Source organism: Aquila chrysaetos, chromosome 4, assembly GCF_900496995.4.
Source record: "Aquila chrysaetos chrysaetos chromosome 4, bAquChr1.4, whole genome shotgun sequence".
Classification (NCBI taxonomy): Eukaryota; Metazoa; Chordata; class Aves; order Accipitriformes; family Accipitridae; genus Aquila; species Aquila chrysaetos.
Genome location: NC_044007.1, coordinates 57,812,788 through 57,829,824, shown reverse-complemented (window position 1 = coordinate 57,829,824; position 17,037 = coordinate 57,812,788). Strand labels below are relative to the sequence as shown.

General features: G+C 45.4%; 1 protein-coding gene across 15 annotated transcripts in view; it reads left to right on the top strand.

The window, feature by feature from the left end:
- The first annotated feature begins 11,702 nt into the window (after nt 1-11,702).
- PIEZO2 (piezo type mechanosensitive ion channel component 2) overlaps nt 11,703-17,037 on the top strand; it is a 313,966-nt gene continuing 308,631 nt past the window's right edge. For 14 of the 15 annotated variants that reach the window (XM_030012388.2, XM_030012391.2, XM_030012402.2 and 11 more), the window contains exon 1: nt 11,703-11,953. In XM_030012388.2, coding sequence (XP_029868248.1) covers nt 11,890-11,953 — 64 coding nt within the window. In that variant the 5' untranslated portion in view covers nt 11,703-11,889. Of the gene's footprint in view, nt 11,954-12,150; nt 12,573-17,037 lie in introns of those variants that run through there. The other variant, XM_030012397.2, reaches the window with a different exon arrangement.

Here is a 17,037-nt window from a genome sequence, read left to right as displayed (position 1 = left end):
GTCAAGGCTAAACCATTCCTGTCTTGTGATCTTGACTAGATGGTTTGTGAGTACAAGTGCTGCAAGAATATAAATGTAACTCTTCCTGTAACACTGGATCCAGCAGCCCTGGTCCGAGCATGGCCCGTACAGTGTGACTGGTGATCATGTTAGCAGCTTTTGTGCCTTATTGCAGCAGCTCATCGTGGAAAGGCACAGCTGCACCGAGCTGTTTGCTTAGGGTTTGAAGTCTGTTTTAAAGACACTGCTCCTTCAAGCATGCCTTAATGGTTGGCACCTGCATTTTGGGTGGGTGTTAGCTGCAGATCTGTGACTGGGTGCATGAAGCGAGTAGGAAGGGGAGAAGAGGAGAGACTCAGAGACATTTGCCTGATGTAAACCCTGTCCTCTCTGTACAAACAAGCCACATTACTGCAGAGGTGATGGATGGTCTGTATCCCTCCTAGATATGCAATGCCTCCGAGGTTATGCATATTTCGCAGAGACACACAAAAGCACTGCAACTATTTCTGCACCTGCATCTTGAGCAGTTTGCTCGTTAGACAACAATTCGCTTCTAAAAATTGGGCCTAAGCCTTGAGTATGCTGCTCGTGACTTATACACAGGTAACAGTCAACACTGGCACCTAGAAGCTCTGCACTAATTTGGAAGCGTGTGTGTCACTAGATACTCCAGCCTGTATGCAGGGAAAGTACAAACCAAACATGGTTCATAGGGAATTCACTTCCTATTTTTAGACTGCTTTACAAGTACGTTTTTAAGAGAACTCATGTTTCCCCCACAATAGTGTTTAATAACTATACCAGACATGAGTTTTATATTGATAATAGCTGTTTTATTATTAAAAGATGATTTTGAGTCATTTCACAGCTTTTTCTGCCATTAAAAGTTTTGCAATAAGCCATTTGATTACTGTCTTTGTAAAAGCTTTTCTTGCAAGGAGGAAGCTTCAAAACAAAGCAAAGACAAGAGAGAATAAGGGAAAACATTTCTCTAAATAGAAACTGAATTTCATTCCTCTTACCTAGTGTGTTTTCATCTGCAAAGAGACATGCACCATATGTTTAATAAAAAATTCGATCCCAGCCAAAGAGTTCCCATCCTCCTCCATGGATTTTAGTTCTGTGCTCTGTTTGCAAATAAACAGAAGCCACTTTGATATGGGTATGGAAAATAGTGAGAGGAGAACAGCCTGGAACATAACCACTGCAAAGCTATTTGTGGGTATTTTGCAAATACATAGAAGAGATTGGAAGAAAGGAAAAGACTTTTCCCTTCCCGTGTATACTCGCAAACGCAAGGGACAGGAGGAGTTAAGGGAAGAGCAAGGAATAGGTCTTCCTGCCTTGTTCCTAGAACAATAAAGCTCAGCCCTGCCTCCAATTTGCGTGATACTTGAAGCAACTCATTCTCACTCTGTGCTCAGAGTGGTTGAGCCAGATATCTCACTGTAGTTCTGGAGGCACCAGTCCCACGTCTAGGCCAAATCCTACATCCAGCCTATTCGTCTTGGTTACCATACTTGGTTACTTGTGCTTTGGTGTCCATGGGGGCTAGTGACAGTGTTTAGACGCGGTTACTCTTTTGTGTCTCTTATCTACAAAAGCCAGCATGCTTTTATCACTTTGGATAAGGTGATCAAGTACAAGGTTTAGCCTTATGCTCGACTATGTCCCTCCTTATGGAAATGAAAATATACCATAAGATGACAGTAGCAAAATTTTATTTTTTATGGGCATTCCTCCCTCTGTCTTTTCTGTTTTGTCTTTCTAGTCCCTGAATTACAGCAAGAAGAACTTTTTTTTTAGTTGCTTTTGCCTCTCCTCTGACGGAAGCTTGTAGGAAAGGGACAGACTATTACAACTGATCTTTAGTTGTCACTGTGTTCTTCATAATTGTTCGGGATTTTTCTGAACATGCTGAAGAAGTGAATGCAAATTATGTGATGAGATTCATTAATGGGATGTTGACCATTTGCAATTTGCAGAAAGCCCATGCAGAGTTTTGCAAAAAAATACAGTCATCAGCTTGGCTGCCCAGGTGAAATACACACTTGGATAATGCTATGCCATTGAGCTCCATTTTCCCTTGTAAGACAGTTTGCTCTAAATGCAGGAATTCCCGTAATGTCCAAACTAAACTGTGTATGTAGCTCTGGACTGATCAAAACCCGTTGCCTTCCACTGTTGCATTTTTGATGGCAGATATGCTGATTTCTCTTTCCAGCTGAGCTGAGTTGACCAAGGAGAGGCAAGGACGCAAAGGGCATGTTTGCACAGCCTAATGTCAGGTATCTAGGGCTCTAGGCTAATGATGGAAAACCTTATGGCACAGGATGCTACTGTGCACGGGTGCCGGGGAGTCCTGGCAGCCTGCTGCCGTACTGCCCCTACGGGCTTGTAATGGGCATGTAACCCAGGAAGGACACTCACTGTCACCCCTCTAGTCTTGCTAAGGAGTTAGTAGAGGGAGAGAGGAGCATCGTCAGAGAAAAATCCAGCACTCCCCAAACAGGAGCTCAGCTGCTATCTAATTATATGCTTTGGATTGCCCCCTGGAGGTGCCTGCATCTCTCTGTTAACTTTATTGGAAGATTGGGCTCCCAAGTTGAGTGGTAAAAGTATCCATAGGGCATTCGTATGTAAAATTTATCACAGATCTAATCTTTACATGTGCCCAATTCAATAATCAAACAAGTCACCATGTGAGGAGAGGTTTGTGCAGCAGCACTAGCACCTGGGAAGGTGTTGTGGTGCAGATCCTTTGGCCTTGCTGCTGATGCTACGTGCATGTTTTGGGGCTGGGAACCACCTACACAAGCCTTGTAGGAGTAGGACAGATGCAATGACTTGTGCCTGCACTGTTCCTGTTTGTGCCACTTGCAGGCAGATGCCTCATGGATCTGTCACACGTGTTGCCTGGATCCCAGTACAGCTCTCTGCAGAAGAGAGAAAAAAAACCCCAAACCCAGAACAATTGGTTTATAAATCCCACAGTGTCAGACAGCTGCACAACAACATTTGAATCTGATACTGTGGAGCTCCTTGTGCTCCTCTGAAGATGGATTTGACCCTGCTGTGAATTATAATGAACGATACTCACAAATTGGATCCACTTGCCATATTAGAACATGCATTTCCACTTCTGCTGGGCAGATCCAACAGTGTGTTCAGTTACTATTGTCTTCTTTTCAGACAGATTTTAGTAATTTTGAATGCAGAAATATAATTGGAGAAGAAGAAAACAGAATTAATGGGATAACATAATAAGAACTGCCAGGGTAGGTACAAGTCCTCAGTACTTACTTTAAAGAATCTATTCCCAGAATGGATTCCGAAATATTTGTTTATGCTCTCTCTATAATGCAAATAGAAAATTTTACATCTCTGGATAATGATCTAAAAGACTCAGAAGCAGTGAAAGGAACCTCCACTAGCTACCATTGCAAAACACTAAAAATAGGGCTGCATCTAAATTTATGTTGGTTTTTTTTTTTTTTTTAGTTAATGAAACCAGTTTGGGGATGCCTATGTGGGATCCAAAATATTTTCCCTGGTCACACGCATGCATCGATTGCACATCTAAATCTCGGTTTGTACCCCAGACCATAGGAACATATAGAATCATAGGATCATTTAGGTTGGAAAAGACCTTTAAGATCATCAAGTCCAACCGTTAACCTAGCACTGCCAAGTCCACCACTAAACCATGGCCCTAAGTGCCACGTCTACACGTCTTTTACATAACTCCAGGGATGGTGACTCAAGCCCTTCCCTGGGCAGCCTGTTCCAATGCTAGGAATATTTCCTAATATCCAATCTAAACCTCCCCTGGTGCAACTTGAAGCCGTTTCCTCTCGTCCTAGAGAGAGGACGATATTTAGATTCTATGCATTTTTATTTTTTATTCTATAATGCAATGCTGAATCAAACTGGTGTCTGAATGAAGAGTTAGAATTGAGCTTTTTTAAAAGAAAAATATTAATTAGGATTCCATCCTGTGCACTCCAGTCATGTGCTGCATAACTTTTGTATTCCTTTTCCAGTGGCTTTCTTCCTCTTACGAATGAACAGTGTTTTTCTACAACAAACTTAACCTTTTGTGCCATGAAACAGATATGTTACAAGCAGTGGCATTACAGGTTTTCTCATGCTGGCTGATGTGCTTGCCCTTTGACTCCTTGGCTTGGAGCAGAGTTTGCAGTCCATGCCCATTGTCCAGGTCATCCAGGATATGCGTGGGGGCTAGCTGTCTGGCCCTTGGTGTAACAGGATTTTTGAGAGCTCAGCTTGAAGTTCGCTCCTTAGTTCAGTGATAATTCTTTGGAGTTGCTGGATTTTCACTACTAAAAAATGTCTGTCTGACTGGAGAAATAGTCCCCGTAAATGAATTAAGAATGATTTTTTGTTGTTGTTAGCTGTCAGGCAGCACGCATGACTTTCCCGTTTCACCTCAAAGTGGACGAAATTTCTAAGTTTATTATGTAATTATAGCACTGGTCATTGGAATGGAAAATTATTGTTACCTGTTTTTCCATTATTGGTTGCTCTAGGGACAGATACCCCTATCCAACTGTGTTAGTTTTAAAAATTATTTTTAAATGTACGCTGCTGTACAGAGCAACCCTGCCAGGTATTCTCTCTTTTGCCTGGAGCTATTCATCAGCTGACTTACACTCCTACTTCTTCTTGACTCCCTCTTTCCTACCCAAGGCAGGGATGAAACACACATGTATGTGCACACACATACCCATTTCCTTCTCTTCTCTTCCTCATTTTGCCTGCCTCCTTCCAGCCCAGTTTCTCCTTTAGTTGCTAAGGGCTTCTCTCAAGGAGCTTTATCCTGCAGGGACAGAAAAATAAGAAAGGGAGAGAGGGGAAGGGCTGTGCATCTGCTCAGCCATTAAATGGCGATGGGGAGGAGGCATGCCAGAGCACTAAGGAGCACTATCAGCAGCTTTCCTAGCAGAGCCCTGCTGGAGCCACTTCCCTTTCCAACCCGAAACTCCTGTCTGCTTCCTTACATTGCAGAGCCCCTTGAGGCTGCCTAAGGTGTGGTAACAACACGGGTGGGGTTTGTAAGGACTTTTTCAGTGTCCATTTAAAGGGAAGAAAAGGGAGAGGATGTGCTTCTCCAGTCCTTTCGGAGAGGGTGGTGCAATAGTAGGCTCTGCAGAAAGGCAAGGAGGGATGAGGTGGCAGAGATGTGGGGAAACTGAAAACAGACCGTCAGGCTGGAGGCATTTCATTGTCTCACTAGAAGGGAGGGCTGCCTGCCTGTGAGTCCCGAGTGATTGAGGAATAGTGTTTTTGGGACATGCCTGCCCACTGTCCAGCTGTCAGGGATGATGCATTTCAGTCACAGTCTGCTTAAACTGGATCTGAACTAAGGACCTGGAGGAGTTAGTGGTTTCCTTGGTTGCATAGGCTCAGCTGGAGGAAGGAGTTCTGGCTGAAACACACGTGTGTGCAGCGATGTCTGCTCTTTCACTTGGGTAATAAATCTATTATTTTACTGTTATACTGTTCCGCAGAGAATTCTGGTTTTGGTCCAGTGTGTTTTGGGATCTGCTCAGCCTCATTGCTCTGAGCTGATGCCACCAGCAGAAGTGTAAATTGCAATGGTGCTTCTGTGATGCAAAGGCCTGGCTCTCCGCTGGCTACTAAACCGAATGTAACTCATATCGCCACTGCAGCAGACCAAAGTTGACAGCCATTACCAAAGGAGTCCAGAGCAACATTTTATGTTTTTATTCCAGCTAGCTCAGATCTGTTGCATAGCTGTGTGTTTACAATGATCTGCGTAGGACTGTCTTGGAACCACTTCATTTCATTGTGCACTTTATGATCACTTTATAATTAGCCAGAGTCAAGCCAATAATCTCACTTACAGAGCATAACCAAGAACAATTGTATTTTATGTCATTGTTCCAGACTTGTTTTAAAATTTTCTTAAAACTACACTTGAAATGTAAATGTATTTAACAAATAGCCTAAATGGTTAATTTTTATTCAGTGATTAGTAGGAAGTTTATTATTTGTATTTTTTTCAGATTGAAAAATTAATCTTGACAAGCTATGCACTTATACTAGACAGTTTTAATTATGTGACATGCCTGTTTGGTTATTATTTGAGAGTCTGCTCATATTTGGACTCCTAACACACAGGGGAAAATTCATAGTTCATTGTTTACTGAAGAATTCATTCAGGTTTTGGACAATCTTTTTCAAAGTAAGTTCTTTCAATGTAAAATGTGATTACATGCAGGCAGGTAACTATGCACATTGAATTAGAATTATTATTCCTACTTTTTTTTTTTTCACTACTGAGGAGTGGTGCTTAAAATTCCCTGGCATAATTTGCCCCAGAAATCTTAAAATACTAATAATCTAATTAGAAATTATTAATAGTACTAATAATCCTTCACTGTGGAAGCTATCCTCTATTTCTTATTTCACCAAAAGAAGAAACTTGCAAGCAAACAAAACAGTGGCTCATCTGCTGAAACTTCTTTGATTTGAAAGGAGCAAACACAGTTCATGTATAATTGCTAAAATTTGCTCCGTTATGAGTATATGCATGGGTATGTAATGTCACAGCTCCGTGAAAAGGTCCCACTTTCCTTTCACCTTGTCTAGCCTCTGTTGTTAATGGATCTCTAAGAACTTTCCTGTATTATTGATTCAGCCACATGATCCATGCGGGAGGAGCTTGGGGATGTGTTTCCATCAGTTCAGTCAGCAGCTCTGTTTTGTTAGTCATCTGCACTGACCACGAGACAATTCCATTTTTCTAAACACTCATTACAAATGCTGCTCCTAACGATTCATTTCTGATATATGTGGAAGTGTTCAGTAGTCAAGAACAGATTTCCTTTCTAATTACAGCTAAAGTTAATGACGCCTTGAGATACCATTTGGATTCTGCCAGATTCGATGTCCTACAAAATGTGACTAAACTAGAACTGCTTAAGTATGCGACAGATCTCTCCTATTGTGTTTTACATTATTCTCAGGTAAAGATAATAATGTTTTGATGCTTCCTAATTGATCAGATTGTAAAACACAGCAGAACAAGACCAGCAATCAGCAAGGGTTTCTCTAAATAGATATTTACTGTGCAAGACAAAAATTCTAGACAGACCCTGTAACATGAATGGTGAAGATTAACAAAGGCTAGGAGGGGGAAAAAATCAGACCCTTAGTAATGCATCTGATTTTAGAAAGTTTTCTGCAAACTCTTTGCCCATTTCTAACTCAGCTGAAATGAGTGGTGAAATTATGGATTAATGAATGGAAGATAAATCAAGCATGGGGGAAATTTGGAGGCTCCTAGGAAACTTTCCTGCTTTGCTGGGGCAGCCGAACATTTCTAAGGATGCCTACTCAGCATACATTCAAGTGGAATGAATTTCCTTATTGCAAGGCAAGACATGCTCATCATTTAAGATGATAAAATAGTTACTGACTACTGCTGGTACTGGTGAGTTAAACTGATTCTGAACCAAACATCAGTTTGAACTGTTTTTTTTAACTTTTCTTGAACCAGAACTGAACTTGAATGTTGTTTTCAAGCGTAGCTGACTTCATGCTGGAAGTGAACAGTAACAGCTTCAGTCAGAGCTGAATGTGAACTAAGCCGAAAAACTGAATCACTTGACTCCTGGTGGACCACTGCAGGCTGTTCCCCTAGCTGCTGACAGGGCTGAGCAGGAGGAGGACTTCCAGAATAGGTAAGAGGAGCAGGATGTTTTCATGTCGTCTTAGGGAGCATGGATCAAGAGACGTAACACACTAGTTAATCATCACTGTAAATGTTAAAGCCATTTCCTTCCTCACAGGTCCCCAAAGCAGGACTCTCATGCTGTAAGAATAACAAATATAAACCAGCTTTGTACAGCAGTGATTGCCCTGAAAAGGCTTCAGTAACTGCTCCTGCCTCTCAGTGGGACTTAATGCCTTGCCGCTTCTTTGTATAGCGGAATTTTATTTCTTCAGCTAGTTTAGCACTCATTTATAGAGCTCACCAACTGTATGGATTGTGTGAGCATGCATATATACGCGTATACAGATATGTGTGTGTGTGTATATATATATTTATCCATACACAAGCCCTTGTTTGTTATCCCGAGTCTGTGGATGTTAGAACAATGCCATGAGTTCATGATTCAAACAGCCAAACAAATAAGATAGCTGAGGCAATTAGAAGATGTTTCTGAACAGTGCTATTTTGGACAGTCAGTCAGCTCAACACAGTTAATTTCAACTAGTAATTCTAATTGATTATATTCTACCTAATAGAATTAGCAACACAGTATATTCTGGACTTCCCCCCCCCCGCCCCCAGTAACTCTCTTGGCTTCTGAACTCTATTAACTGCAACTGGTTTTGCATATTGGATGAAGCAGGGACAATGTTTTTCTGAAATTCCCCCAAGTTATTCCTACAGGAAAGGCGACAAGGTAAAGTAGAGCAAAATCTCTTCATTGGCGAAGTTTGTTCTTTTATAAACGTAAGTTCTTCTTCCCTCTCTTCATTAAGGCCTCCTCAACCTCCCCGCTGCTAAAATGTTTTCACCTAAGGTGGATGTTACACACCTGGTAATGGGGGTCTGAGATCCCGGCAGCTGAAAAGAAGGGAAACAAATGCTGGTAGGTGGTGAGATTGCTGCGTCCACTGCTAGCACATTTACTGTATGCTGTGGGACTCGCACAGCCAGGCAACTTCCTCTGGTTTGCAGAGGGAAGGAGAAAAACTGTGTGGCCTACAGTGTGATTTCACCAAGTTGTATGTATGTCCTTAGGGAAGAAGCAGCCCTCCTGCTTTATATTCAAATTGCTTCTTACGTCACTTGCAAAACTGGTGTCAGCTAAACAAACTCCTGGCTATCCTCTAGATGTTGTTCTCTATTAAGTATGCTTAATTCAACAGACACTTTCTCCATTAATTCAGGTTCTCTTTCCGTATTACCTATTATAGTCTGTCCTATGCTTTATTGTTTCCATGCTGGCCAACAGCGCTCCTCCAGTTTTCAGGTTAGTGCATTTACTGTTCCTGTCAATAGCCGACTACAGAAGGTGTACACGATTCTTGGTAAGGCTACACATATTTTTTTTTACACTTCTTACCACTACAGAGGTATGGTTGGGCGATGGATGTCTCGTTGTTCTCTCAAAATTGTGCGTATGCGAACGGTTAACTCCCAGCAGCTGTGGGGAAGAAATGTTGTCGTTTACACAAAAGACATTTCAGCCAAGAGGTGGCACTGCGGCTGCATAGATTTTGCAGTAGATGCGCAGTCTGGCAGACGGTAAGGAGCCACTCAATGCATGGTTTTTAACTCCGCTTTCCATACTTTGTGAACGGTAGGTATTGAAAACTGGCTAATTATTTCCCAAACATCAGAATAAAATCAGTGCTTAAGGAAGCAAACATTTGGTAACTGTACTATAAAAGTAATAAATACTTTATCCTCGCTTTAGTGAATCAGAATGGCTGAACAAAAAAACACAATCAATATCTGAAAGTGTGCTGCCAAAGCACACAGAGTATTTCAGCTGTGCACGTATCCTACACAGACTAGTCCTATTATCTGCTTGCTTTGTAGCCCCTAAGGCAAGGAGAGCTTCCTTCGTAACTTTGAGTTTTGCGACAGATCCTGTGGTCTTAAAACAGTGCTGGGGTTGACTTTACGATGGGCTGATCAGAGAGATACTTCATTAGCAGATTAAGTACTGCTCGACCCTAGTGTTTTACCATCTACAGACGTGATCGCTAGGCATATTCACAAAGCCTGATGTGTACAGAAACCTACGCCAGAAGACTGAGAATCAAATACCCAGGCTTGGTTCACTGTCAAGATGCCCAGGTGAGCCGCACTGGCCCTGAAAATGGGAAGGGAGGAAGCGATCTCCCCGGGCTGTGCCCTGCCTCCAGGTTAAGGTGCTGCACTCATCCTGCTGGGAAGGGGCTTCACTACAACCTCTGCTAATGCAGAAAGGCATTATGTTTAACCTCCATGCGCACACTCATGTTTGAGTGTGAAAGGACCGTACCTCTTCAGATGAGGCTTAAGCTCTTCATGGTGTGGGTCCTCCGTGACACAGGAATGGACGCCTTAGGCACATTGAATCAGCAACTGTTGTGGATTTTTCTCAGATTTCCTGAGCATTTTCACATATGTAAGTCTGGAGTTCTTTACTTTCCAAAGATACTAGTATCAGAGTCACTTAGCCTGTTATATAATATTTGAGTATCTGAGTAATTGCCATTATTCATAAAACAAAAATCGGATGTCCACATGGTTCAACGCATATCACTTGAACCTCCCAAACACAAAGTTTTTCTTTTTTCTTTAAAAGATCCTTTGTATTTTCCTGTGAGTCACACTCATGTTTGCAAACATTTTTCTCTGCAACAAGCAGATGAAAATTTTTTTTTTAAAAAAGCACGGGAAAGCAAAGGATGCTTAAGTAATTGTAAGAGTCAAAAATCCAGGACTTCAAAAGCAAATCTAAGGCTTCTTAGATTTGAAGTAAGACCAGGTGAGGTCCTTCACCAGGAAGAATCACTGAGAATTTATGTTAAGGACCACAGGGGCACCGCTCCTGCTTTCTCCTACTGCAGATCTTGCACGTGAGTGAAAAGTTACCATCTCCAGCACTGCCCCCACGAAGGGGATGTTTTGCCTAAACTTGCCCCATTTAAGTGGGAGGGATTGCAATATATTGCTGAAGATCAAATGGATTTTTACTTGTATGAATACCAACTTTAATAACTTTCTATTTTATAGCATCACTATTTCAACCCCAACGATTAGGTTTATTCAGCACACACACAGAGATGCACCAGCTGAGCCTTGAAACTGCCCCTTTAAACCCACAGCACTTTCTAACCAGCACCATGTGTTAAAGGGTAAAAAGCTTTCCAGAAAAGTCAAATACATTCCAGTGACCGCAGATCTATTTTTTTTCCAGGCGACAATTTTCTTGTGGACCTAAATGTGCTGCTGAAACCTGGGGTGGGAAATCAACAAATTAGAGAAAACTGCTCTCCCCTCCAGAAAAAAAAAAAAAAAACAACCCCCCAAAACCGAAAACCCAACAGCCAACAAAAGAACAAAAATTTAAGCAAAAAATTTTAAAAAATCGGGTAAAAAAAACAATTCCAGTAATAAAGCGCCCCCCCCGGCCAACCCAGCACAAAGAGAAGGGTTAGGGAAAACCGGTAAAGTTTCAAGTGCAGAACAGGAGCCAGCCGGGGGGGAGGCGCGGACGGACAGGACGGTCCCCGCAGCGCGGAGGGGGCGCGCAGGCAGCGGCCGCTGCCGGCCGGCGGGGCAGGGGCAGGGGCAGGAGTAGGAGTAGGAGCAGGGACAGGGGCAGGAGCAGGGGCAGGGGCAGGGGCAGGGGCACGACCCGGGGCAGGAGTAGGGGCCGGGGCCGGCAGCGCACGCCCGCCCCCCTCGGGGGACGGCCCGGCCCCGGCGGGGCGGGGCGCGGGGCGGTTGGCTTCATCGCGGGGCGCGCCGTGGGGTGCCGCCGGCTGGACCCGCGCCGTCGGGGCGGCGGGGGCCCGCTCCGCGCTGCCGCGCTGCCGGCGGAGGGAAGGAGGGCGGGAGGGCGGTGGGGGGAGCCCCGAGGGGGCGGGCGCGTGCGTGCCCCGGGCCGGGGGTGCGGCGCGGCTGCTGGTTGCGTGGGCTGCCGCCGGGATGCGGCGGGCGGCGTGAGGCGGCGCGGCTGAGGCGAGGCGAGGCGAGACGAGGCGAGGAGGGGACGGGCGATGCTCCGCCGCCGCGGCGGCTCCGCGCACGGGCGGACCTAGGAGCGCCGGCGGCGCGCAGAGAGGGACGGCTCTCCGCCGGCCGGCCGCGACCCCCGCCCCGCCGCGATGGCCACCGAGGTGGTGTGCGGGCTCACCTTCCGGCTGCTCCTGCCCGTGTGCCTGACTGCCGGTACGTCCCTCCCTCCCTCCCTCCGTCCGTCGGCGGGTCGCCGGGCGGGTGCGCGTCCCGGGGCCGCGGGGCTGTCCTGGCTGCCCGCCGGGCCGGCGGGCTTGGGCGATGCTCCCGCTCTCCTTCCTCGCGGCTGCTCCCCCATTCCGCTGTTCCCCCAAGAAACTTCGTAGCTCACCCCTCATTTCTTACGCATCTGTTGCTGTCGTTACTGGGTTTTTTTTTTGTCGCTGTCCGCCCGGGGGTGCGGGGCTCGCACGTGTGGCGGGCTCTGCTCGCTGCCGTAGCACCGGCTCGGCGGGGCTCGGCGGCTCTTCGCTGCCGCTGTGGCCCGCGCCGCCCCGCATCCTCGGGGAAGGCGTGGGAGAGGGGAGGTTCGGTGGTCGCCCTCCCGGCATTCTGGTTCCTCTGCCTCGTGAGGGGCTGGGGGCGCTTTGTAAAAGCGGGGAGCGAGCCTCTTTCAGGAGGAGCGGTTCTCCAATCTACGGAGGTTTGCCGGAGGGAGATTCTTCTTATTTTGAGAGCGCGAAATTTCAGTTTATTACATCGCGTTACTTAGCAGGCGGCCGTCCAAGGACCGAATTGTTTTTGGATGGAGAACTGCGGTGTCCAGCCATGGGTGAATATGTTAATATTAATCCATGCCCTCCGCACAATTTGAAAATAAAACTCTGAATAAGCAACGATTACCCTTTCGATCGGCCGGACGACGGGCTCGCCTGGGAAGCTGCGGCTGCGGCGGGCGGCTCGGCCGCGGCTGGGGCTGGTGCCCGCCGGGGCGGTGGGGGGCTGCGGGGCGGGGGGAGGGAAAGCGGGGGCCGGGGGCGCTGCGCCCTCCGCCCCGCCCGGCGCGGAGAGAAGCCCCTCGGCAGTCGGTCCCGCGCCGCGCATCCTCCGCGGGCGGCGGAGCGGTGCCGGCCCTACCTTGCTCGGCGGCCGCCGCCGCGGGGCCCCCGGGCCGGTCCCGGCCTCCGCCAGCCCCTCCCCGGCCGCGCGGAGCGGGCGCGGGGACTGCGGGGGCCGCCTCCCGCCCTCGCGGGTACCGCTCTCAGTGGGGCCCGGCCGCCCCCCTCCCCCCGAAGGGCTTTGCCCTCGGCGAGCCCCGCGGCGGCCCCGCCAGAGCCCCTCGGTTTCAACATCTCCCCTCCGCCCTGCCCGGGAGGTGCCCCACGCTCTGGCTCCAGGTGCCCTCGTGAAAATGTACTTTTTTCCCCATCGCTTTGCTTGAGGCGGTGCGGTGGGTGCTGTTAGCGGGGCTGTCCGAAGGGCGAGATGGAGGCGGCTCGCCAGCACCCGCTTTCCGCCCTTTCCAAAGCCTGTGCCCCCCCCTGCGGGTGCCCAGCCCCGCGCTCGGTGGCCCCCACTGGGGCTGGGGGGAGGCACAGTTTCGCGGGCCCACGGCAGCAGGTGAGGGGCCGCCGCCTGCTTTGAGGCCGTCCCTGAGCGGCCGGGCGTCGGCGCCTTGGTGGCCGGTGTGCGGCGAGGCTGTGTGCGCAGGAGCTGGGGGTCGGCTGCCCTCGAGGCCAAGGGGTGGTGGTACCAGGCGGGTCTTTCAATGCCAGGGTTGGACATAGGGCACCCCCGTTTGAAACTGGTTGGGCCCCGTCCGTATTTTCTTCAAATTTAGGAAAGACGGTTAGATTACGGATGAGGATGAATTTGCTGGAAAGACATGTGGGGAGAAGGAAAGATTCTAGAAGATAAATTGTGTTCAGGTGGAATTTTTTTATGTGACTCTAATCTGGCTGTGGTACTTCCATAGTGGAGGTATTGTTCTGTCAGCTGCTCAATCTGGTTCTCGCCAAACTCTTTCTGTATCAGAGCAAGTTCAGATAAAACTGTTTCGCTGTCCTGATTCCTGATATTTAGTAATGCAGAGGTACTTTCGCATTGCAGTAATACCCCCACAGATGAGAACTGATGTTGTCATGAATTGCTTGTGGTCGTAAATCTTACTCATCTCAAGATTAATCAAAATATAAAACCTGAAGGAGGGACTTCCCATCTTGAGTATGAAAAAGGAATCTCACTGTGGAGCTTTTGGTTTTGGACCTAGTGATCTTGTTCAGTTGGATTTGAGAGAGGAACCAGCAAATGGACAAAGCGCTTTTCCCTTCATTTACTGTCTCTGTAGGTGTTACTTTTTTCCCCTTTACAAGCTGTTAGCAGAGTCCTCACTAGGGTGAAACCTAGTTCACCCTGCTTCACTTCTCCACTTTTCTTGTGCCTGCACCTGAGTTACCCCTGAGCCAATGCTCTCCTCCTTTCCAAAGCATCAGGGAAGTGTTTTGTGGGCTTCTGGAAAAAGGCTTTTTAGAGTTCATATACCAGAGTGATGATTTTTTGTATGACTTACGGTGAGGTTCCATCCGCAGCTGAAAAGCTGCCACCAGGCGAGGACTCAACTGCGCAGAGCGATGCCTTGTGTCTCCTACCCCTATGTGGGCAGTAAATGTGTCTGGCAGTGCCAAAAGGGTGGAAATACCAAGTTGTTCTTTTGGTTCAGAATCTGTGCATGTGGGATTTTAAAATGCTAGATTACTGTAGTTTCTTATCATGGTATAATTTACTTTTCTGTTTCTAAGAGTAGAAAATAACAAGGTTGGAGAGCCCTGATGAGGTGTGGAGGGCAACGGCAGCTGTGGCAAACTTGTTAAAAATAACACATCTGCTAAGCTGAGAGATGATTCTTTAAATACTTCAAAAATGGTTAATGCTTTAAATCCTTAATACTTTAAAACCTTTATTTTAAAAGTAATTAAAATTAAATACTAATGCTGGTTACCTTTGCTGGTATGAAATACTTTCCAAGCGTTGATTAGTACCACTTAACTGGGAAAACACAATTCCTTATAAGAATTTTGTAGGATCAGATCTGTAGCACCGACAAGTGTACTTTTGTGCAGGTGAGCCCAGACTTATCCATTTAAAGCTCATGAATGATGTGTCTCTAGCGTCTGCTGAAGGCAGGGAATTTAACATGTACAAAATGAAAGACTTTGGAGATTGAAAAGCTGATTGTAGGCTTATGACTTCACAGTTGAGCCACTGTCATGTTATTTTCATGATAAAATCTTATGTTCGGTCTGATGCGAAACTAGAGCTTAAATGATAACTCGCAGTAACGTGAAACTTCGTTGCAAATGAAGTACTGTGTTCTGTAATAAGACACAGAGAGTTGGATCTGTTGTTGGTTTTTTTTTTCAGTGAGATTACTGCAATGTGATGTTTTCCTGTATCGTAGTAGTACAACGCAGAAAAAACAAATAATAAAATGGAGGAGAGGGAGCTTTTGGCAGTGGTGGTGGGAAGTGGGCTTTTTTGTGTTTTGTTTTTTAAAGCTTGAGCCTTGGCATGAAGCTGTCTTTTTTTTTTTTTGTTATTCCTGTGAACTTGAAACATGCAAAATGTGATTTGTCTCTCTGAAGTAAGGCATCAGAACAATCTTTTGCTAATTGCTTTCTTTGGTTTATAAAGACTTGAACCACGAAGTTGCGGTTTACATCACTTGGTAACAATTTTTAATTATTCTGCTTCCAATTGTTTTACTTCACACACAATTCATTAGTTTTCTTTTTAGAAAAATATTATTATTTTCAAATGGGGTGCTGGGAAGAAAAATGCTTAGTGAGAACAGCTTTCTCTGGTTTTTGACCGATGCTGCTGGATTGCGTGTTATCGGCAAATCGACTTCGGTGAGCTAGCTGCCTGGCCCAAGCGCTTCCGAGAAGTTACACTTGCTTTCTGAACTCTGAGATTTTGACCCAGATGAAGTCAGAATTGTAGGAGCTTCTAGAAAGTTGGGGTTTTTTGAGGGAGTGAGCACAGGTATCAGTGTTTGGTAAGTGATGGCAGGTAAGAAGAAAATACTTAAGAGTTTTTGTAGGCGACAGAGTTCAGATATTAGTTGGAAGTTTTCACTTGTTTCTTCAAGCCAAATCTTTGAACTCCTGGTAAATAGCTGGAATTGCTTTTATTTCTCCTTTCAGTGACCGTGATTCATCAGAATGATATTGAATGAATCAGAATGATCATCTCTTCAGGATATAAACAATGGGTTATAGAGAATATTTTTGAAAGCATACACAGTATTTTCAAAACCACATATATTCAGTTGTTGGAAGAGCCTCAGTGGGACTGAGGTCCTTGTTCTTCCTTGAAAGGAAAAGGTAGATTCAGCATGCTTGGGTGCTCTTTGACTTTTATCCCCAAATTAACAACTATTGATGAAAACTTTGAAGGGGAAATACCTGCATTGCTACATTAACAGGTACTAAAATGCTGTTAAAATTATGTGTTTTAAAGAGTATTTCAGAATCCAGTACCTCCCTATATGTTTTGATGATTTGAATTATTACTATTCACATTTTCTATAGATAGAATAAGATGGACAGCTCTGTATATTAAGGCAAGTCTGTGGAGGCAGTGAACCATGCCATGCTTGGATTATTATTGTTTGGGTGCCTGTCGTTGATTTCACTGGAGGTGGCTGTTTAAAAATGATGGTACGATATGACATTGTGTTGCAGTTTTCAGGTGACTGAATGATTTTCATGTGCCAGTCCGTACAGGTGATGTTAAGGTGATGAGACAAAGGAAGTTGTGGTGCATGACCGTTCAGACTAGAGGGTAATTTGCGTAGTGACATTGCATGTGACAGTATGTACGTGTGGATATGGGTGTATACATACGTATTAAAAAACTCTGACATATTTTTGAAGTTGAAATAAACTTCACATAGTCAGCAAGAGCATAAAAGCGCTGCTTGTTATGCTCTATCATTAATTGACCAGTTACTGAAAACAAGGCAAAGAAAGATCAAACTAATATTTCTTTTTTTTCTTTGTTTGTTTGTTTTGTTTTATTTGTTTGTTTTGTTATTATGGTGGCATTGGGGAATATTCATTATGATATACTGAGAATAATCATAGGGAGCAGCATGAGAGAGATTCACATAGACTTCCTGTTACATTTTAAAACTCTGTTGCTGTCCCAGAACACTCATAAAAACATTAGTCACAGCAACAAAAAGTCTAGGAACCCCTTAATGGGTAGCATGCTGAAAAAAAAATTAACTCGAATGC